Below are 24053 nucleotides of genomic sequence, written 5' to 3' on the forward strand. Positions count from 1 at the left end.
TACTTGTTACCCTCTTCCAATTTAATTCATATGAAAGCTAAATATATTACTTACACAAAAGCTTACTTGGTCAGACATTTACATTACTTATCTTGCCATGTTCTCAAGGTATTCTGCACACCTTGTACCTGTCACTGAAACCACAACTCTACAGCTCCCACTTTAACACCATGCCTAGCTATACACTGCTGTGCTTTGAGAGCTCCTTTACGGGGTACAACTTGTTATAACACCTGAACAGTTTGTTCAATAACCTCTTAATTCTAACACAAAATTTACTTTGTTTTCTAAGTGTTTGATTGGTAGGGTATTTGTATAGACATTTTGAGTAATTTACTTTCACTTGATGCAATTTTCAAGCTCACTTCTTCAGTCTGTATTGGAGCTGAAACATTCCCAAAGTAGCCAGCCCATCAGTGGAGTTCTTAACAAGCCATTGTCTAAAGGTGAACAGTATGTAGCCAATTCTAACAGCAGGCTTAGAAAAATCAGCAACATGATGTAATATTTATAAATCAAAAGGATTAACAGTTAGGATATTTTCATTGTGCTACTACCAGCCAAAAGATCTTACCTCAGTAATGGTTTGTTGTTCTAGATAAGAATGATCATATTGCTTGCCTTCTTAAGCTGCTCAGCGTTCAAACAATTGTAATTTGGAACTGGATAAGACTTCTCGCCATTTTTAGGGTCTATTTCATAGTTTATGATCCATGGGTATAACTGTTGTTCTACGCATGATTTTTTTTACTCTTTTTGTTTCTCTCGCCTCCCTTTAGTTCCTGCAGTAAGCAAAATCCCAATTTCACATTGAGTCCTATGGGACTTTAAAATTTCATTCTATACACTTAAGCATTATTTAATATCTGACTACTACCATTAAATTGTCACACTTAGTCTCAAGAATCAACATGACTGAGATCAACTGGAGGTAATTTGTCCTTGGAGCAGGGAAAACCCTCAAGGCAGAACTTCAACAATTTATTCTTACAGTCCCTCCATGGTAATTAGAGTGGAACAATGTTTAATACAGCTGTGCTTCACCAGGTCAGGGAGCCTTCCATCAGTGTAACTTCACCTGAGAAACTACTAATTGGCTCTATTCCTTTCAGTCTCAATTAATGGTAGTGTAATTTGCATACTGTACTTGTTAAAACCTGTAAGGCTTTTCTTTATACAGTTCTACCATACAGGCCCCATCAGTGTCTCAAATTATTTTTTATCACATTATTTGCGGGGACATCTGTACAAGACTGGTCAGCTGCGCTACTGACATTGCCCTCATTAATGCTACTGGAAAAAAAGAAAGAGTATTATTAGAACACCAATTATGTTCACTGTAAGAGAGGAAAAAACCTCAACCCCTCACGCTCGAGAGAGCATTCCAGGTTGTCTCTGTAATTCAGCGATTGCCTGGGCAGGGTATGTGCGCCAGCAGAAGTGGTACCTGCTCCCTGGCACAAAGGCCCGTGCTCCTGCCCTCACCTCCCACTGGTGCCATCAGCCGCTGAGAAAGTAATGACTGAAAAACGTTCCTCACACCTCCCGCTTACTCACGTTTTATTATACGGCAAAAGAGCTTTCAAAAACGCATTTTATGAGTTCCAGTAAAAAGACTCAAAAGATACAACAAGCTCCCGCCTTCATGAATGCTTATCCCAGGCGAGTGACAAAGAATACCTCGGGTCGTGCCGGTGCATGGGAAGGGAAGAAGCCGCGCGCCGCAGGGCAGCGTCCAGGCTGCCGCTCCCGAGACCGAGACCGAGCGCCGGTCCCGCCGGGCTCTCGCACCCGCCGCCTCGCTCCCCGTCTAACACGGCTGACGGCGCCGCGCCCGACACCGGTCCTCGGTGCACCGCCCGCCGGGTGCCGCCTCCCACGCCCGGACAAAGGCCGTTAGCGGATCCCAGAGGGCACGGCCCGGCCCCGCCCCGCCCCTCCCGCTCACCGGCGCCGCCGCCTCACACCCCCGCGCGGGCGGCGGCCGCCCAGGGCGCATGCGCGCCAGAGCACGCGCAAGGCGGGAAGCGCGGCAGCGCCAGCCCGGAGCATGCGCAGTGCCCCCGCGCCGGAGCGGAAGAAGGAGGGTGACGTCACTAAGCGGGAGGGCTCCCCTGGGGCACGGCGTGCGGCTGCTCACGTCAGGCTGCTTCCGGGAGAGCCGGGGGGAGGTGGGCCGCTACACCGAGCGGCGCCTCCCGGTGGCGGCGGCGGGCGGGGCCGGTGGCGGCGCGGACGTTGCCTGTCCGTTCGGTCACGCGCCGCAGCCCGCACAGGGCGAGGGAGAGGCCTCAGGGCGGGCGCTACGGCCAGCGGAAAGGAAAAAAGGAGCGGGGGTGGGGCGGTAGGCAGCCAGCCAATCAGCAGCAAAGAGTTTCCCAGCCGCCACCAATCAGAAGTGCCGGTTTCCAAAACAAGGGTGACGAGCCAATGGCAGAGCCCGCACTGCTAGAGCTCCGGCCAATGGCGTCAGGCTGCCCGTAGGTTGCGCCCGCGGCCTCCCGCCAGCAGAGGGCGCGCTCGGGAGCGGGCGGCAGCGGCGGCGCTGCCGAGGGCGGAGCGGGGGAGGCGCCGCCGTTGTCGTCGTCGTTGTCGCCGCCGCTGTTGCGCGCCCGGCTCGCTGGCTCCGCCTTCCGCGGCGCTGCGCTCCCGCGGGCCTGAGCGGCAGGTAGGGGCTGCGCGGCTGGGGAGGGGAGGAATCGCGCTTCGCTTCCCCCGCCCGCGGCGGCGGGGCCCTTCCGCCCGAGGAAGGGGCGCCTAGGCGCGGGCGGCGCCGCCTGCCCGGCCCGCTGTCTTTCCGCCCCGTTCGGCGGGGCGAGCCGTTCCCGCCCCTCCCCGCGGGTGCCGGCCGCTCCCCGGGGCAGGGTGGGGCCGCGGGGGCGGCTGTCGCGGGGGCGGCCGTCTCGCCTCTCCCCGGGGAAGGGAGCGGCCCTCCCCCCGCGTGTGCCTCCCCGGCGCGGGGGGCGGCGGGCGCGGCCGGCCGCGGCCGGTGTCGGTTCCGCTTGAGAAGTTGGGCGGGCCGGGCGGCGGGCGCCCCTGGAAAGGACTTTCCCTCGGCGTTCGGGAGCCGGTTGGCGCGAACAAAGGCGGCGGCGGGCCGGGCCTTGCCCCGCGGGGTGCGGGCAGCGGCGCCGAGGGGCTCGGGGTGACGGCGGCGGGCCCGGGGTCCGCTCAGCCCCGGCCTGACCCGCGCCTGGCGCTCCCCGGGTGCGCTCCGCGGGGCCGGCGGGCTGCTTGCGGCCGCTCTCCAGGAAGGGTGCTTTGAGAGCTCTCCTGTTGCGTCGTGGCTGGAACAAAACCTCGGCGCTTGACGGGGAAAGCGGAGGGCGAAGCGGTGACAGCGGGAGCGGGCCGGGCTCCGTCCTGTGCCCCGCGTCCTCCCGTGCCGCCGCGTTTCGTGTGTGATGAGTTTTTCGGGCGTTTTGCGGGCTGTAACTTGTGCTGTCGTTCATCCAACTACAGGAAAACACAGTGCCTGTTTTCCGTTTCTTGAATGTATTCAGTCCGTATTCTCGGTTAGGCAGCACTGTTGCTGTTTAGTTACAGAAAGTCATAACTGTGTAACAGAAAATAAAACCAAAATAACCCCACAAACCCCAAAGCCTGTCGACTGCAATCATCAAAATCGATTACTAAAGCTTTTCTTGGTGTGAATTCTGTTGATAAATTTGGATTTATTGATAAGATACTACTTCAGCTTGAATTTTGGATCTGTTCTTTACTAAAATGTCTAAGGGAACCATAAACCAAAGCCATCCAGCCCCACTCCTTAATTCCCTAGGAAAATGAAGCGACTTTACAAAGCGTCTTTGTTCTCTCCTGTTTCTTTCATGGATTTTAAAAAAATGTAGAAAAGCTATGAAAGTAGCAAACAAGCCTTGAACAGTATCTTATTTTGTGGGTAGGAATGAGTGGGAGGAGATGCAACTAAATACTTAAAGCAAATAAAGAATGTGGAATGAATAGGTGTTAAAACAGTTGATGTGTAGTCTGTTTTATTTAGATACTTCATTTTGGCGTCAAGTTTGTTTCCCTTTACAGAAATAAAAGCTGAAACTGAGTTATTTCTGTGTTAAGTGGCTTTTTCAGCTGACATAACAGAATTGTGTGATTGTGACCAGAAGTATTAGATTAAGCAGAGGAATTAACTCAAAACTATTGAAATATGTGTTGTGTACTGTTTTCTCTGTTCCCCCCCAGCATGTTACATGTTTGAAACGTCTTATGCAACAGCCCAGTGATGCATGAGCATGAATATTAAATCTTTTGTGCCTTTGCTGAAAGAAAGGTATTTCTAAAATATTTTGTATTAAGATTTTTATTTTCCCTTTCTCGTTTTGATGCCAGTACCAAGTCTGAGCAGTTTACAATCTCTGTAAGGTATACTTTAGTTAGCACTGTAGTTTATTATCTGTAATTATTCATTTAAACTGTCAGGTGGTTAGGATGGGCAGTAAAATTGCTTTGAGAAGTCTGCTTTGAGGCAGGCTTATTCTGAGTTGGGCAGGTGCTTGATGTTGGGTTAGAATCTTGGCTGGGTTGGAACTGCGGGTAGTGGAGGTGTTTTTGCCAGTGACATCTCTCTAGGAAGCAGTTAGGGTATAGCTGCATGTGTGCCACTACCTTTTCTCACTTGTCTCTGTTGAGGTAGGGGCCTGCTTTCTGGTGCCCCCGGCGTGGGAGTTAAGTGTGTATCACTTTTTGGATCCAGATGCTTGAACATATTATGCTTGTTGCTGCTGTTAATGGCGCAGGAGGTAGCAGCAGAGATGGGCTTTCTCTTCTTATAGGTGAAAGGGATTTATGTTGCCTGCTTTTTAGTTATATATTCACTCCTACTGTTCTGTTTCAGTCTTTCCCATCCTTTTTGCAGGATATTCTTTATTCTAGCACCCAGGGTGTAACTTCTTTTTTCTGGAGTACAGTTTTCCTATATGGAAACACTGGCGAACTGTTCATGTTTTCATTTTATATACAGACTTCTGATTGCTGATCAGAGTTTTGACATATGATTGTGTAGTTGATGGGTTAATTTTTGACTGAGTTGATTGAATATTTTGAGTTTGTTACCTTCTCTCCTGCCTGTGTCATGAAGAGGGGGAGAAGGCTGATGCTAAAATACAAAAGGGGATCTCTTCTCTCAATGTGATTTTCACTAGACTTGCACCCCAGTCAAGGTTTGTAACTCAGCTGAGCCACTGAGCCTGGTAGAGATCTATCAGCAGCAATCATGATAAAATTTTCAATGTGCTTTGTACTGTACAGAGATCTAATTTGAGATTCCTGTAACCCAGTAATTGCATTAATAGAGAAGTCAGTGATCCGTGGCAAGAGGAGATGCTGTATCTTAAAAGAACACATCTATACACTGTACTTAGTTTTTCTGTGGAGAAAGAAGTACAGCAAGGACCACTGACTTCCAGTTGTTTTCAGCATTTGGGCCTGAAGGTGCAGAGAATGCTTATTTGAAGTATTTATAATAGCTGGAACCATTAATGTCAATAACAAACAATAACAGAATTATTTGGTCAGCTGAAGGTCATCAATTCCCAGTGGTAGTAGTTACGCTCCCCAAATAATGCTATGCATTTTTCCCCTATTCTTGATCTCTAAATAAGCTGTCTGCACAACTGTATGCAGCAGGAGAAAGGATTAGTCCTGCCCAGTTCCCTATCCTTTGGGACTGAATTTTTAACTGGGGGAACTTGTGTGCATGGCAAACGGTGGATATTTGCTCCCTGGATTTGCAATTTAGAAATGGAAAGGCTAGACTGTCCAAAGTTTTAAGCAGTGTGACCTTCCTTTCCAGAATAACCAAGGCCTGTATTCCTTCTACAGAAAATCTCAATTCTCTGCATTCTGTGTGAATGTACTGACTTGCATTTTAAAGATCAATTTGTTTTGCAAGATAGTCTAGCAGTTGTTATGTTCAAAACCCTTGTGCCTGAAGAATTATCCCAGGCATCCTAAATATTGTGAATACCCTTTAGAACTTATCTTGAATACCTTAGAAGTGCCAAAATCTAGAAAACAAGAAAACTGTCTTGCCCTGTGCTGGAGGGAAAGCAGTAAGAGGCATAAGTGGCTTTGTATAAGAGAAAAGCATCAGTATGCCTATCTGCCAGAGCTGGCACAAATCTGTTTTCCTCCATATCTCCTATTTGTGTAACTGGATCACATCTGTCAGAAAAGGTGACACTGCCAGTGTAATTTCTGTCACTTGGCTTCTGCTTTTGTGAAACAGGATGAGTTGAAGCCTGGGATAAAGATAAAACAGTAAAAATTGTTCTTTATTTGGGTTTAGGCAGCTTTTTTTTTTTTTTTGCTTTACTAAATTTAATAAATTAGGTTTTGTATTGGTCATGTAGCAGCAGTTGTAGAAATACTACATTTAATGTAACAATTGGTTCTGCCTATGACCTTAATTACCAGTACATTAGTTTGCCTTTGTTTTTGATCACGTACAATTTTTTTCCCATTCCTTTAGCTTGTCTCTTTCAGTGAATTGCACTGAGTAAAGCAATGGTGTAGGCTTTGCTTTTCTAGTAATAGTCACAAGAAACAAAGCAACATTTTAACTTTTTTAAAAAATTATGTACATGTCTGTCTGTTTAACATTCTGTCCCTGCAGATGGAGGAGAAAAGCTGTTGCTAAATAGGTTTCAACTTTGAAAGTGGATGTATGACATTAAAAGTCAAGATATGATTGTTATTTGCCTTGTATATAACTGAGTCTAATGTGCTTCTGGTTGCTCAAGAGGATCTAAAGGTAATTTGGATGTGAGAAATGCTATCTGAAACAATTTAAAATCCTCTGCAAAATCATCAAATATTGGGGCAATGCGAGGGTCAAATTATTTTAAGAAAAGATAATTTTTTCCTAAACATCTTATGGATGCAAATGAGTAAGTAGAAAAATACCCAGAAAACTGCTTTGAATAATCAATTACACCACTCACATATGTTCATCACTTGCTAGCTATTCTTTTAACTGTGATACCAGTTTGTGACGTTTCCATTAACTTCATTATGGAGAAAATGCATCTGCACATCTTCAAGTTTCAATATATTATTTATTCTTTAATATTTGTGCTAGAGGTGATAAATAAATGGAATTGTTACTGTGTTGTACTTTTTTAATCTCTTTGCAAGTTGTTTGTGTGGAGTATTGGGGTTGCTTAAAATTAGTAGAGTAAAGCTGATCTTCATACTTGCCCAGATCTTGACATATGCAAGACTCTTGTGATGGCAAGGTATTACTTTGTAAGCTGTTAATTCAGGACTAAAATATGTTATAAATAGCTTATTTTTGTGGGAAAGCATATGCTGATATTGCTGCTGTCTTTAGTTAGTGTGAGCATTTCTTATTGTTACTAGCCATTGTTTGAATTGTAAAATCTAAACCATGAACGAGTAAATAAAAAACGTTAAGATGCCCAACAAATTTCCTTTTGGCATTTATATTTAGATTTCTTCATAGATATGCCATTGCGATGCATTAAAACGTAATAGAAGTCTTTCATATATACGCCAGAAGCACAGTATGTATTACTAACTTGTGGAAGGAAAGATGATCCATAAAATAACATGAAAAATAGTTACAAATGTGGTCATGGTTATTTCCTCTCTGAAGAGTAGATTGCTGAGTGCTATTTATATACCAGAACAAGCAATAACTGAACAGTTCATGTTGGTGAACTATTGTAGGTGTCCATGATATTTATCTACAAACTGATTTTTAAAAAAAATTTTTTTTTTTAAGGCTTGGTGATAGTAGAGGTCACAGTGGGAAGTGAGGTGAAATAGGGACCTTGGAATGCTTCCATTAATTTACTTAGTGACCTTAAGAAAATTATTCACTTTCTTATGCTTTTTTTAGGAATGTGTTACAATAGGACTAACTTAATGACTTGAAACGGTGTAGACTTCATACATTTAACATGCTTTGGAAAGGTTTGTAAACATTATTAGAGCTGAAAGCTCTTCAGATCGTTTCATTATTCAAAATAATCTGGAGAAAGTAGGGTAGTTTCTCCAGCCTGTTTCTATTCTCAGTTGGGATTTTGTTGAGTTTGCTGGGGGTTGTTTTGGTTTTTGTTTTACTTTGTTTACATCCATCATTGATGTGAAGTAGTAACCTGGCACAAAATACTGACTTTTTAGCTTCTCTTCAAGACAAACAGAAATGTACTGTATGCAGTTCAATTATTTTTAACTATAAATTCCTACAAAAAGTAATTTTCTTCACCAAAAAAATGTACTTCCTCAAGCTAAAAGCCTTTTTCTGGATTTCAGTATTTTCAGAATAAAACTGTCCTACTGATCTTTTTTTGTGAAAAGAAATTGTGTTCTTATCTTGCAGTTAGTCACAGCTGTATGCAGCTGTGAAACCAAATAGCCTTCTCATGAAGGTTATGCAGATTGTGTCAGCCTGCCTAACTTGATTTGTAAATCCAGTAAATGAAAGACATGGGGGGAAAAAAAAATAATCACTGAATCAGACTACTTAAATTGCATGGAAATGTCAGGCTGACAATGTGGAATTTACATTAAAGTAATTCAGTTTTTCAAATGAAGTAGGTAGTCTTTGTTACGGGTAAAGTTTCCAAGGTTTTCACCTAGGTCAACTGGTAGATATTTTTAAAATCGTAGCATTTTGCTTCTAATTGCATCTTAGTGCATGGGTGATGATGCACTACTCTAGAATTGGACTTGAAGGTAGTTTTCTAATCAGTTTGGGTTTTATTAATAAATATACCAGGCTCTTGATTTTATTTGTACTTCAAACAAACAAAATAAGTATAAAGCTATTAAAAGGGGACAGTGTAGAAGCTTGGTTTAGCAGTAATGTATGCAAGCTGTGCTTGTAGTTGGGTTTAGTTTCACTAACGTGACTGCATCATCTAGAGTAAATAAGTGGAACACCAAAGATAAATTAGAAATTGGAAGAAAGGTTCTCTGTGGAAGTGTTGTGTAAGTGGGCATGGACAGAGGGGGTGTTGGTTCTGGCCTGGGGTTGCTACCTATATCGCTGTGGGCACTTCAGTGTTTGTCTGAAGTTTCTTCAGAGCGTGTTCTCTGAAGCTGTGGTGCAGGGTTGTCTTTGTACGATGGACTTAGTATTGATGTGAGACTGGATCCTTCTGGTCCAAATGCAAACTGCTAATTTATTAACAGCCATTTGTCTTTCTTCCTTTTTGAGGAGTGGCATATCCGAAAAGTGGATGTTCAGGATAACATGTCCAATGTGTCGGAAGAGAGAAGCACTAGACAACAGGACATTAAGAAAGGACTTCAGTTTATAGAGTACGATTTTGTGGTTTTATTCTTGTATGTTTATACACATATATATGAAATGGATAGCTCTGGGAAAGTCCTTTTGATATAGCACTAGCAGTGGAAGGAAGAAGACCAGTGTTTCTCCTCAGAATATTTGCTGACACTAACATGGGCATGGGGAGCAGTCTTAAGGAAAAGACAGAACCCAACAGAGCAGATTGAAGGTGGGAGGGTATTCCTCTTCTGCTTTTAAGAAAAATCAGTGTTGAATTTTTTTGGTGGGTGGAAAATGTTAATAGTTTGAAAATCCACCTTATCAACAGCTACACCTAAGGCTAGATTGCTACTGAAAAGGGGTGAGTTTGTTTGCCACCACCTAAATGTTTCAAATCTCTGGAGGTAAAATTTAACCTATAGAAAAATGATCTTAGTAGTTAATTTTCATTTGGATCAGTGCCAAATTCTTTTCTAGAAGATCCTGGCTAGCTTAAAATCATTGTGAAGTTTCACACTAGTTCACTGCTCACATAAGGCATTCTTTTTTTAAAAACAAACAAACAAAACTGCCCTTTAAAAAATTACGTAGAAACAGATTCTCAGGAGAGCTATATAGGAATGGAAAGGATTCTTATTTTTCTTCACGAAACGTTAGAAGCAAATACCTCTGTTCTGTGCTAGAGAAGATCTCTGTGTGTCATGCAAAAGGATTCTTAAAATTCCTGTAGTGTCACTGGTATGACTTAATTAAAATTGATGTGTTCTTTTGACAGATAATTTGTCATTTTATAATACTTACAAGAAGAAAGATTACAGTTCTTCTCATGTATAATCTGGTTTTACATAGTGGAGGAGAGGAAGGAAATTGTTTTTAAACAGACAACATTGACGTTTTAAACTCAAAGTATTCAGAACCTTAATACATTTTGAACAGCAGAGTTAAGACTGGCTATGCAACTTTAATTGAAAATGAGTCGTTAGTAATAAGAAAACACATTTGTTTAATCAAAACTATTCTACAGCACTCCTGCCTTGTTCCGTGCGGGCAGTAAACAATATTATAGAGATCTGCCTGTTGCAGCAAGTGAGACTGCTTTTAGTAAAAACCAGTGTTCTCCAATGTGATTGTCTTTTAAGCAGTACATATAACAAGTAAATCTTGTAATTTCTTTTTCTAGATCTACTTTACCCTATCCAGGGACGCAGGAACAATATGAGGTAATGCAATAACTTTTGCATTTCCGGAAGGGTTTTTAACATGGACCTATCGTATTATATTTATTCTTGGTTTTAATCATCATTTAAGTGATACAGTAGGAATGGTAATTTACAATGTCTCAGTATTGGAACTGGAGGATTACTTACATTGTGATACTCAGGTATTTGGATGACCGGAATTCACTCATATATCAGTTCAGATTAACTCTTTCTCTACTGGTGTTAGGGATGAATGTGGGGCATTCATTGGATCAAACAGTGTGCTATTCTGAGTACAGTTTAGAGTAGCACAGTAAAATTGAGGTAAAAGGATCTCAGTCACATAAGGTCTTCATAACATATTTTGTTTCTGTACATGTTATTTTGTGTAATTTTTAAGTTATCTTTTCAGACTCATCTTTTTTAGCATTTTTTTAATCCACTAGTAGGTGTTTCACTGGATTTGAGAACATACTAGATAAAACTGCAATCATTCACATTTTAGATTTTTAAAAAATCTTTTGTTCTGCAAAAGCAGCCTTTGTGTACTACTGGCTGGCCAGTTGCTATGACTGCTGCTTGCTAAAAGAATGTATGGAATAGGTTTTTGGTGGTTTTTTTTTTTTTTTTTTTGTTTTTGTTTTTGTTTTTAGTTTTTGAAGCTGATTTTTAAAGTCTTTATTTAAAGTTACTTATACAAAGTAATTTGTTTATTGGTAGTTCATTCTCTTTTTTATTTACGTGTATTGTGGTGTTGGATATTAGAGATTGTCTTGGAAAAATGTTGGAAGAAAAATACTAATATAGACAATACTAATATAGACAACAGTTTTGCATTTAATTTTGATTCTGTAAAGTTACAAGTATAAATTTTCTATTTGAAAAGCTATTTGGAAATATGGAAGATAACAAAATTGCTGTTGATGAGTGTTTCTTTTCTTTGTTCCAGTTATTTATACGAGAGCTTGTTAGAAATCTTTTTAATGAAGGGAATGATGTGTATCGAGAAGGCGATTGGAGAGGATCACTGAGTCACTATACAGAAGCTATAAACATAGCTGATTATGCTAATTCTGAAGAAATCCATGTTTCTGATGATATTTTAGAGAAGCTGCATGTGAACAGGATAGCATGTTTTTCAAATATGGTAAGTTTCTGTTTAAACTGTGTGATTTCTCAAGAACAATGTGCTAACAGTAGGAGACATGGAAAGTTTCCTAGTGAGTGAAAAGCTTTTGGTGTTGGTTTGAGAATTGGCATGTTTCAGATCATCATTTTGGTATATTCTTTAATATCTTCTTAAAGTATAATCATCAAGATATTTTTAGTTATTAAAATATTAACATAAAAGCCATACAGCTTGGAAGTTGATGGAATGGTATTTTTATTCCTTTATACTGCTGATTGCACCTGAGTCTTCTGCTTTCTCTATGGAATAAGATGGCTGCTGTGAAAGAGCTAAATTGTCTTTATTATTGGATTTTACATGAATGATGACCCTGCTTGTTTTTACTTGTGTAAGTTGGTGACTTGGCAAAACTCACACATGCAGCGTGCAGCGGCCTTGGTGAATGTTTTCAATACCTTCATCTAATACAGTTTGAACTCGGTATTTTGATGATAATAGTTCTGATTTTTTCTTTTTTCTCCTTGTAGGGATTGCATGAAAAAGTTCTAGAAGACTGTGAGATAGCATTAAGATTGAATGAAAACAATTTCAGAGCTCTCTATCGGAAAGCAAAAGCTTTGAATGAGCTAGGAAGGTATAAGAAGGCTTATGATGCTGTAGCAAAATGTTCTCTTGCTGTGCCGCAGGTAGGTAAATTATATTGATTATTTTAAAAGATTTAGTACAGAAAACATACATGAACATTGAAGGGTTTTTGGTTGGTTTTGGTTTTTTTTTCTAATGCAGTAAAATATTTTTTTACTTCTCTAAGAATTATTTTTTGTTGTGGAAGTGAAGACTGATAGCAGAGATTATAGTCCCCAAGCTCAGTTTGTTGTGTAAACTTTCAGCAACAGAAATTGTCACTTTGCAGTGGAGGTCAAGTGCCATAAATGTTTGCAGCGAACACTAGAACCACTGAATTAGTTTCAAATTCTCTACATTCAGAAGTATAAAGAGAAAACCCACCTCTAATTATAAGGTACAATATTGATTCTTTTGATAACCGTATTTTAGCTTTCCAAGCATTTAGTAACATTCTTATCTGTGCATTGTCCTTCATCTGAATCACCTACTGTGCACCTCTAATCTTAGGCTACACCTATACTAGCAAGCAGTGTGTGGTATAAAAGCAGAGGACCTGTAGCCTCAAATGCTTGTCCTGAGGATTTGATTTCCATGGTTCTTTATGGATTATTGGGGTTTTTTTAAAGAGTTGGGGCGCATCAAGTGCACTCCTGCAGAACCTTCAATTTACTTTCATCCAACATGAATCTAATTTAGCTCTCTTGAGACCCTTCATAATGCAAACTACAATGCAGTGAGAGAGGGTAATTAAGGTTTCATTACAGAAATGCATTCCTGATTTGAACTAAGTTGCTGATGAAAACTTTACATACTTTGCTCAAAATAGACTGATCACAGGACGGAATACTGTCTTGCATTTTTTTCACATTTCTACATCAGAATTACAGTGAAATGGCTAGACAACTGTTGAGCATAGGTTTGTTTATTGATCTAGAGAAGATTTTGGTTCTGTTTCCAAAGATGCAAGCAGTTTATCTGAATGTGTAACTTGTACTTTGGATCCTCACTTTGCACCTCCAGATCTCAGTGTTTTCGCTTAAGGTTTATATGCCTTTATATAAGTTTTATAAATAGCTTTTTCTAGCTACATGTTCTGAAAACTAAGTCTTAAATTAATTTAAATGGATAGTTATTAGAACTGTAGGACAGAGTGAAATATGACCAGGTTTTTAACTCAACTTTTCCAGCTGTGTGATGCAATTACTGCCAAAATTTGGAGTTCTCATTAAGTATTCAGCAGCGTTATGTAGTAACTGACATTATGGTAATCAGAAATGTGGCCCTCAATTTGTGTAAAAACATCAGAAAAAAACCCATCCCCTCAAAGAACAAATGCCCTCCCCAAATAAACAAAAGTTACCCACCCACAAAACCCACTTCTCTGAACTTCTCTAGTTTTGGAAAAATCTGTACATTATTTTAAATTAAAATAAATAGAAGAATACTCTCTATTTTCTGGCTTTTTTAAATTCAAAAAATTGGAGTAATTTTGCTTGAGGGTAGATGTATTTTTCAGCATTAGCTTGCAGTCCCATATGTTTGTGAAAGAAGAAAAATGCATTATGAGACATCCTGCATATAGGGATCTTGCAGAATATAGACTGAGATGTAAACAGATGTCTTGACTAGATGACAGTACATGTAAATCATGAAATTTTATTTATGTCTTTTAGGATGAAAGTGTGATTAAGCTTACCCAAGAACTAGCTCAAAAACTGGGGTTAAAAATAAGGAAAGCATATGTAAGAGCAAAGGTAAGATTTTATTTTAACATTTTACATTGAGGTTTCCCTCTCTTTATATCAGTTTTGTATTTAATGAAGGTATCTTTCCATTGCAGCCACCCTCCTCCAATTCAGTTTCTAGTGATGTATCAACTCAGGTAAGGTTTTACGTGTTCCAAGTGCAAGCTGATTTTAAAAGAGGGGAATAATTGTTTCATAATTCCATGATGATGAAGTGAAGATGGTGTAATTGACATTTTATGTAAGATGTTATTTTGGACTTTAGGGTTCTGTCGATCTTCAGATTTGCTCTATATTTATGGCAGACTAGTACATAAGATTATCATCCAAGTTACCTTTTGTAGAATAAATGTTAGCTACAATATTAAATCCAGTGCAATGAATATATTTACTTTTAACAGTTTGAAGCAAGGGCATAGTTAATGTGCTTTATTTATTTTGTTGACAGTTATCAAAGTGAAGGGTGCTGGGATAAAATCCTTTTCAGTTTATGCATTTGTCCAAATTCGACCTTCACTAGCAGCTGAACTTGCATTTAACTTGCTATTTGTAATGTGTCTGAATAGCAGTAATGAAGAGGAGTTCATCTTTATCTTACAGACTTTTTTCGTGGGGATGTAGACAATTTAGCTGTAAATGAAAGAGGAAACGTAGGAACAGCTCATTTAAGATACTGTTTAGACTCTTTCATTCCCTGAAGTATCACTCTCACTTTTGTTGGTTGGTTGCAGATTTTTAGTGATACCTTGAGTGAATTTCAGTCTGCAAATGGATGCTTTATCTAAAAAATGATTTGACCTTTAAATTTCTTGAGATTTCATCAATTTCAAAGTTTATAAAACCTAAATTTGAGAACTTACATTCTTGGTCTGTAGATATGTATTTGAAAATTTTTAATGTTCAGAGTGCTGAGAGGTATTTTTTTTCTCACTTACAGAATCCTTCTTCTGTAGAAGATATTGAGTTAGGTGAGTCTTGTTGTGTTACAATATTAATGCTAGGAAGTAGGTATGTCATGCATATCTCATTCTATTTGTTATGAAATTTTGCAAGAAAATTCATCGTGCCCTTTGAAAGATCTGTGTTACAAAAGTCTGATCTGTTTACCTCTAAACAACATATTTAAGTGGCTGAGCAAATTTTCTTTTGGTCTCCTTAACCTGATGTGATTGTGATTGCTCCTATAGTGATAGTCTCATACTGTTCTCCTTCCCTTGGAAAAATAGAAATGGGAGAATATGGCAAAGATTTAGTAAAGTATCAGGTCTGTAACTTTTCCTGTCTTATATAGTTTGAGTAATACATAAACACTGATATATAGGGACACATGAGCTGGAGGTTAGTGGAAGCTGAAAACATTTAATAGGATTTTGCTTAAACTTTCTTCGTGTTTCTCCACTCCCTCCCCTCCCACACTGTCAGGATAAAGGTTATGTGAGATATTTTTACATCTTTGAACAAAAGCTCCAGTCATTCCCTTCTTACTTGTTTCAGATTTATCTGACCAGAAGCAAGAGAAGGTTTCTGCTGCTTCTTCATCAAATTTTGCTTCTGAAGTGTCTAAAGTGTCATCAGTACCTGTACCATCTCTATCTTCTGTTATGCCTCTGCAAGTGGAAAAGGTTTCTTTGCCTTCTGCAGTGTTGGCAAATGGAGGGAATGTTTCTTTCTCTATGCCAGAAGCATGTTTAGATTGTGGAGATGGAGATATAATTATTGGGGAAGAACTTGATGAATTACTTGATTCTGTGCCTGATCCAGATGAAAATGTAATGGTAAGATTTATTTGTTTTTCTTTCTCAAAACACTGTCCTTATGAGTGAGATCTTGTCTTTTTATCAAGTGGGCTGGTAGTGAAATGTGTTACCTTTCCTAGTTACACCGAGCTGTATTTGTGCATAGTTGGGTTGATTTTCCCAGGTGCACATTCTTAAAAATGTGACTGTAAAGATACCAGGACCCAGCAGAGCTGCAAGGACAATTACATTGGTTTGGTGTGTTGGGAAACCTGAGTGAGGTTGCTGGGGGAGGGATACTACTTCAGAAATGCTGTTGTGTTACCACCAATGCTGCCACAGTGGGACGGATACTGCTTCCAGGAAGTACTGTGAAAAATGAAGTAGACATTTGAAGTCTAGGCTAGTGTGTATTTATTATTATTTTTTTGGTTCAAATAAACCCTCTCACAGCCTGAGAGTGTGTTGGAGGGGCCACCCTGTAGCTGTATAAACTATAGTTAAACATACGCTAATAGCTTTGCAGGACAGTAGTACTTGCACCATGGTCTTTCAGCGTGTTTACTAGTATCTCTGTGATCAGAGCTTTGTTCAGATCCACCTCCTGGATAACCAGAAATAGTTAGACCATCATGAGTTTAACTTTTTACATTTTTAGAAGAGATTATTAGAGAAATTTAGACACGTGAAGAATTGTTCTTAATTACACCGTTATTCCAGAGCTACAACAGAATGTGAAGCATACACAGTTCCTCACCTCTTAGTCAGAATGAGAGCTCTGATTGATGAGCAGAGATGTCAGAAGTTGTCAGCACAGTTACTGACTCTCTGCTGTGGCCCTGCCAGTCATTTGAAGCCCTTAGTATTGCAGTTTTAAATGAGGCTGTGGCATATTTAATTCTTCAATTAGTTGCGATTTTAATTCATTCAGCTGTGGATGCAGTTGTAAATTTTTAAATTAAAAATGCCTGGGCATCTAATTTTCTGTTTTATCCACTTTGCTTTGTAGAAAGTATTCAGAACTGTAGAACGTAATTATTTTTAAGAGCTCCTAGGAAGTCTGCCATAGTGAAAGCGGGAGGAAATACCATCTTCCAAGATAGACTGCAATTTGTGTAGTGCAGAATCTTGAATGAGTTGTAGGCTAACAACTTGGGGAACAGAGGGAGTTTCACGTTGGCCAAACTCTGTTCAGACCTATTTGGTCACCCTCCAGACAAGGGGGGAGCTTCTTGGGATTACAGGACGAATGGAAGGAAACTGCCCCACTTGGAATGTCCTTAGCAAAGGTGTGCAGAAGATGTTATTTTCCATGGAGGAGAAAAAAAGGTGATCTAGTCTTTGCAGAACATGGTATTATTTGATTATATCTGAGGATTTATTTCAAAGCTAACTCTTAATTCAAATTGTGGCACAATAAAGAGTTATATTCTCCTTATTTAGAGAAAAAAAAATGTTGATTTCTGCCTCTTCCTACTCTTCCCTGTTGTTTTATGTTTTTAACATAATTTGGAAATTCAGCTCTGATCTGATTCATAAAAATATCCAAATCTGTTAATAAGTTAATAAACTTTAGCTAAGTGAAATTTGAAGTGGTCGATTCATGGATAACTTCTGGCAGTAGGGCGTTGTTCAGGGTTTGGTTACTGTAGTTGTGTGTGCACTGTAGCTCTGTAACGGTGCTGTAGTGTACCTTTTATTGTTGTTTTTCAGTAGGTTTACAAAAATGTTGCAGAAACTTTACTAAAAGAAACACTTTTGCAGATTGTGTTCTTAAGAGCTTTTTTGCTGCGTGTGGACATTCTTTTTAAATTTTTTCCAGCAAACTACAGGAGCCAGAGGACCTATTCCTGCAGGAAGCGTAGCTCCTAGTGTACCTTTCTCTGCCTCTTTGTTGGGGACACTGCCAGTTAGTGCAGGATTTGTTCCTTCACCTTCTCTTTCAGAAATCTTTTCACAGCCTTTGGCTTCTTCGCTGGAAAATTTTTGTTCACCATTAAGCACCTTTTCAATCAGTGACCCAAAAAGAGGTAAGAAATGAGTCTTAATATTTCACTTTTTATGAGAGAGAGCGCTTCTCTTTTTAACAAATGAGTTTTCACAACTGTTCAGTAATATTTAACATCTGATCTGTGCTCACAGTTTTTGAGAGTATTGATAACCAGTGTTGGCTGTACACAAGAACTTATAAATAAAGCTTTTTTACTTGAGTTCTGCATAAGCATGCTCCAAGCTCCTACTGGTCAGTTTTTCTGCATTTACTGTGTAAGCTATTTGTTTCAGGTGAGTAAGTATAAAGAAGGAACCAAGTTCCTTCAAACTTTTTTTTTTTTTTCAAAACAAAGCTGTTTTTACAGCTTAAACCATTTCTGATAGTTTGGCCATAGAATTTTAAAAGGCTGGTATAACTGTGTACTCTGAAAAGATACCAGTATTACATGTTTGGGTTCAGACTCTATGGACTATAATTATGTAGTGAAATCAGGTATGTGAAATAATGAGATATAAATAGTCAATGAACTAGAAAAGATTAAATAAAATTTTAATCTTTAATTACTAGTGTTACAGGAGCATGCTCTCTTTAGAATGAAGCCAAATTTACAAAATAAAATTAAAAATAGAAGAATTCTCTTAACCATCTTTCATCTCATGTCTGATGGCCAGGTATTGCTTATCTAGCTACCCTTTTTATACTGCACAAGTATCTTCATGTTGCCTCAGCATATATCTGTGAAGCTACTGCTGATGTTAATCAGATGGTTATATTGAAGATGATTACCTAGTAATTTTTCAGCCCAGATGTTTACAAGGGGCTTTTACATTATTGAAAAAAATAATCAGCAATAAAAAAACCTTTGATGTTTGTCAAAAAATGAAACCTTTGATACTTGTAGTTCTCAGGAATGATAAATAATTTTTTGCATAGGATGTTCTGGGGAACTGAAATAATTAAAACTTCTTTTTATTCCTTTAGACCTCTCAAGTTCCGCTTCTAGAGATGGAACACCAACACTTAGCAGCAATAATTCCCCGTTGTTTGTAAGTATTTTTCGTGTTTTCTTTCACATCAGTTTAAATGTTGAAGGCTTAACACGGATCTCAGTTTTTACAGTAGAAATTTCTGTTCTTTAGAAATGGCACTTTTACCATTAAAATATGAATCTGGCTTGAAAAACAGTTGTACAGTAGCTCACAGCAACAGCAATTCAATGCAAGAAAAGATTTACAAAGGTTGTTTTCTGTATGCAAACTTTGACTGCTGTCATAGCCACTTTCCAATTCTGAGGAACTTGCTGTAAAATACTGTGGAACTGTAAAATAACCAACCTAAGGAAGAAAATCTCTTATGGTCTAAGTGCCAAATGTTAGGAATCTTGGAGAACTGTCCTAGTTATGGAGCAGAGCAGAAATCATCTTGTGTCTGTGAATCTGTCTGGTCTCTATATTCTAGGCATGCTGTATATTTTCAGTCATGCTGCTGGCCATTGATTGTGTGGGCAAGTGTGGCATGAAGGGTTTCAGCCTCATGAAGCAGGATGGAGTAATAATTAGCCTGGCAAGTGCTGCTCTTCTCACTGTACCTGGCTGGGTCTTGTTACATGCTTAGTCTGTGCTGGTTATACAGCTTTTGTAAGATCTTGGTGTCCCCTTCTTAAGACATGTGATTAAGTTTGTGTTATGATTTTTTTGTGTGTAGTCTTTGTTGTACTTTGAAGAATAACATCAGTAGGTTAAACTTTAATTGTAGGTAAATTATATGGATCAAGTAAAATATGCTTTCTTCCAACAGATAAATGGCCCCAGTAGTTTGTTTGGGTCCGAAAATTACATGGGAATTGCAGGCCAAACTAGAAATGACTTTTCAAATGTTTTTAGCAGTGCAACTGCTAATATACCCGTATCTTCAGCACTTGCGGGAAGAAACCCATTAGAAGGCACACATGACCTGAGACAGGCCTGCCAGTTATGTTTTGTCAAAAAAGGTAAGTGGCTTTTGGACTCAGTTGGGTTGATTTTTTTATTATTTTTTTTTTTAATAAAAAGTATACATTTAAAATTCTAGGGTTCATAAGTTAAAATACTGTTGACTTCTAAACTGTTAATCTTGACTTGTTCTTTGCAGATGTAGTACAGCCTTACAATTAAGGAACTGGTAAAATGTTCCAGCAGCTATTTTATCTTCTTTCTTCTTGTCTTTATTTCTTGTCCTAATAGATTCTTGTATTCCTAAAACCACCACAAATCACCACACGCTTTCCCCAACCTGTAGGTTTACTATGTAAGGTTGTTCACATTCTGTATTCGCTTTCCTCCCAACCCCCAGGGTACTGTGAAGAATGACACCTTTGCTCAAGACTAAAAAAAACTTGCAATACTCTCTCTGATTGGCCATGGGGAATTGAACTGCAGTTCAAAGTACCTGGTAACCTTCACATCCCATCTGTTTTATTGTTCTTTCAAACTAATTCTAAATCATAATCTTGAGGCTTCCAAACCTTAGTAATAATTAACTCCACTGTATTGACTCAAAGGATCTTAACCAGTATTAGGCTTTAATATAACTAATCTTTTAGGCCTGAGCTGTTGCTGTTAAACAGAGCCATATTTTAAAGGCAATGGCTTTTATCAAGACTAATCTTAAAAATAAGCATCGTGTTTCAAGTTATAGGTGTCATTGATATACTAATAAAGAACTGTATTGAGATTTTTAAGGGCTGACTATTGTAGTTTTGAGAACTTTTACATTAGTTTAAAATTATTTTTACAAGAACAATCCATGAAGTGATGTTTGAAAAACCATAGAACACGTTCTGTTAAAAGCAGGAGCTATAAAATATTGGTGGAAGTACTTAGGATGTTCCTAGCTTCACTTTTTGTATCCAAGCATCTGTTTCTTCTGTTTCTTGGCATCTCTATCAAAGCCTTTAAGTGCCTCCTGCTTTTATTACCTACTTTTGAAATTGTACTGTTTCATCAGCTTCTTATCCAGGGAAACTGGGTCATGCTCTTGTTTTTGTAGTCCCTTAAATAGCAAAATTCACTGAGCATTGCTTGTCTTCAGACTTTCTCCCTGATTTCTTCATCTTTGTGGTAATGTAATCTTGAGTATCATCCTAAAGACAGAGTTTAAAGCTAGACATATTTTTGTTTCCAAAATCAGAAAGATCTGGAATTGGCATTTAGATTTTTGGCACGTGTGTACTCCTTACCTAGCGTGTTTTGTCTCTGAACATTGTAACTGTTCTGATACAATAGAAGTTGAAGGTTAAGAGAGCCATTTGCTGGTCCTTGGAATTCATCTGCATTGACTACTATAAATAAGCAATTTAAGTTTTAAATTAGTTATGGAAATGTATGCTTTGGAATTTGAAAAAAAAGACAGCAATTTGTTGCTGTGCCAAAATAATCTTAAGGTTTGTAACACAGCATCCCTCCCCAAATAACTTGTGGGGCTTTTTTCTTGCTGAGACTGGTCCTTTTGTAAGTATTCATTTTTTTTTCTGTTCTGCTCAACATGGCTGTTAATGACTTTTGGTCCTTCAGAGTTGCTGGTGCAAGTAGGAATTCTATACAGTGTGTTCATATACTCTGCTTTTGGTCTTATGTGCCAGTCTTTATGGAGATGTTAAAAGTATGCTGCAATTTATGCAAATATAAGCAATTTTCTGTGGTTGTTTCAGGTCCTAAATTACTGGATTATGCTTACCATCCCAGTTTAGAACATAAATGTAAGAAGGATATTCTAATCGGCAGAATAAAAAACTCTGAAGATAAATCATGGAAAAAAATACGTCCAAGACCAACAAAGACACAGTATGTGGGACCATATTATATATGTAAAGGTATGTGTTAGACATAGTAAGATGCTAATGCCTACACTTGAAGTAATATAGTTTAGTTTTTCCACAGTGAAGTATAGAATGAGTTTTTAATCTTACTCCTGGGAAGAGGAGAAGGAAGTTCACTGGCTTGTTTATATTTTCAAAGGCTGTAAGCAGAGCCATATTTTGACCATTAATGTGATTATTTAGAGAAGATGCACTGTACTTCTGTACTGTTCCTCATCATGAATAACTTTTCTGCCAAGTGCTGGACTACTATTCAAAACAACAACAAAAAAGCATTCTTGTTAGACTTTTGCAGTATGAGCCTCTGCTTACAAAGTAAGCAAGATATCTTGTGGATGAATTAACAGCTGTATTTAAGCAAAGGGTATTCTGGTTCTCAGCATGGTTGCCTTAGACTAGAAAAGGGTACGTGATGGAGGTGTGCATCAGCCTTTCTGAGAAGCCTTACATTTTTGGCAAGTCAATCAGGATAACGTTTTGCCTCTGAATGCTGGACTTAAGTGAGATGTTTACAGCAAGAAGTTCTTTATTAAAAGCATTTGAAGTTGAGATAGTGGAAGTTTTAAGATGAATTTCCAATGAAAGTTGTGTAAACGCAATGTCATGCTCAGTGTTACCGTTTTAGATGTTGCTGCTGAAGAGGAATGCAGATATCCAGGTCATTGCACGTTTGCCTATTGCCAAGAGGAGATTGATGTGTGGACACTGGAGCGCAAAGGAGCCTTTAGTCGAGAAGCTCTCTTTGGAGGAAATGGAAAGATCAACTTGACTGTGTCCCGACTTCTTCAAGAACATCATGGATTATTTATGTTTCTTTGTGAGGTGCTGCTTTATTTCTAATGACACAGTAAAAATGATAATAGATAATAAAAGTACCGTAAAGAAATGCTTTAGTTCATACATGACTATTTTGTGAATTTTGAAATGCATATTCAATAATAATCTGGCTAGTTTTGGATTAGAGACTAGTTGGTCTCTGTTCAATCTGTAAGGTAAGGTATATTTTTAAATGTATAAAATACATACTCTATAATTACCTGTTTTTGTATTCCAGAAATGTTTTGATCATAAACCCAGAATAATAAGCAAAAGGAACAAGGATAACTCATCTTCTTGTTCTCACCCTGCTATGCATGACTTCGAAGATAACAAGTATGTCTGAAGTACTATCTCTAAGTTTCAAATTTAAAAGCAAAGGTTTCAGGACATTTTTTAATATTGACTTTCATTTCTTACCTGTTGATTAACTTCTCTTCCTTGCTGACTGACTGTTATGCTTTGGCAGTATTGATAAGACAAAGTTACTGAACAAGGATTGTCTCATGTAACTGAATTGAAAGTGAACTATTTTGTTATCAGTGCATTCAAAATGAGTGGCATGCACCCTCATGTTTGAATCTTACTGGTTTCGGTGTCAGTTTGTTAATAGTTTATCTGTGTGGTGAGCTGCCTTGATGTAAATAGAAGTGTGATGAGAAATTAATATAGAGTTCTTAAGTTTGCTCTTCAGTCTGTTTTGCTTCTTTTGCTGTAGTTTTCACTCAGTTAAGAACAGGTTTATTTTAATTACAGTGTCTGAAATAGATCATAGTCCTTATTAATTCAGTTGATAAAAAACAGTGTGAGGAAAGTGTCTTTAATTATCCTTTGAAAATTAACAAAAGCTTCATAGTGGTAATAGTGTTAAATAAGTTTCAGAGAATTAATAGACTTACATTTTTATATGATGGAAACATAAGTGGGAGCATTTTAATTGTTTTGTTTGTGCTCCACTTCCCTATACTGAGGAAATACTACAGCTGTAAGAGCTAGGCTGTTACTGGGATGCGTCAGCTCTTTAATGGTGCTGTACAGAAGAGTAAGTACTTGTGTTTGTAATCAGATCAGGATATATACTTGAAAGTGGACACGATATGTTTTTCCTCTTGGAAACCAGTGATTCAGTTGGATGGAATTCAGTAATGCTTTGCAGAAGAGGAACCTGTGGATTTCACAAGAGTACTGTTTCGCGATGTTGGTTTACTCAGCCTAGAAGTGATAATTAGATACTTCTTCCTTCTGGAAACGTTTCTGTGCTTCTAATTTCAATGAAAAAGTATTAAAAAGACATTTGAGTCAGATATGATGAAGGGCGTTTATTTTCTGTGATTTTCCACAGATGAACAAAGTAATTTTAAGGAATATTTAAAATAGACTGTTTTCAAAACAGGTGCCTTGTCCACATTTTGCGAGAAACGATGGTGAAATATTCCAAAATCCGCCCTTTTCAAGTTCGATGTCAGCTTGACCTGTGCAGACATGAGGTGCATTATGGCTGCTTACGAGAGGATAAATGCTTTTATGCTCACAGTCTGGTAGAGCTTAAAGTCTGGATAATGCAAAAGGAAACAGGTATGTTTGCTAAAATGCTCGCTTTACTCTTCATTGTAATGCCACTACTTCCTTGTTTCAACTCCCTCCTGAAATTAGCAATTTGGGATCAGTGCATTAATTT

The 24053-nt window shown here is 38.8% G+C and overlaps 1 protein-coding gene across 1 annotated transcript in view; it reads left to right on the forward strand.

Annotated features, from left to right (window-relative positions):
- Positions 1-2570: 2570 nt before the first annotated feature.
- ZC3H7A (zinc finger CCCH-type containing 7A) overlaps positions 2571-24053 on the forward strand; it is a 30066-nt gene continuing 8583 nt past the window's right edge. The window contains exons 1-16 of the mRNA XM_074919246.1: positions 2571-2668; positions 9203-9306; positions 10455-10494; positions 11423-11620; positions 12130-12288; positions 13903-13983; positions 14070-14111; positions 14912-14942; positions 15469-15749; positions 17533-17740; positions 18685-18749; positions 19501-19693; positions 21392-21553; positions 22185-22381; positions 22614-22711; positions 23769-23950. Of these exons, the coding sequence (XP_074775347.1) occupies positions 9239-9306; positions 10455-10494; positions 11423-11620; positions 12130-12288; positions 13903-13983; positions 14070-14111; positions 14912-14942; positions 15469-15749; positions 17533-17740; positions 18685-18749; positions 19501-19693; positions 21392-21553; positions 22185-22381; positions 22614-22711; positions 23769-23950 (2005 nt within the window). The 5' untranslated portion in view covers positions 2571-2668; positions 9203-9238. The remainder of the gene's footprint in view (positions 2669-9202; positions 9307-10454; positions 10495-11422; positions 11621-12129; positions 12289-13902; positions 13984-14069; positions 14112-14911; positions 14943-15468; positions 15750-17532; positions 17741-18684; positions 18750-19500; positions 19694-21391; positions 21554-22184; positions 22382-22613; positions 22712-23768; positions 23951-24053) is intronic.

The sequence above is a fragment of the Athene noctua genome, chromosome 15 (genome assembly GCF_965140245.1).
Source record: "Athene noctua chromosome 15, bAthNoc1.hap1.1, whole genome shotgun sequence".
NCBI lineage: Eukaryota > Metazoa > Chordata > Aves > Strigiformes > Strigidae > Athene > Athene noctua.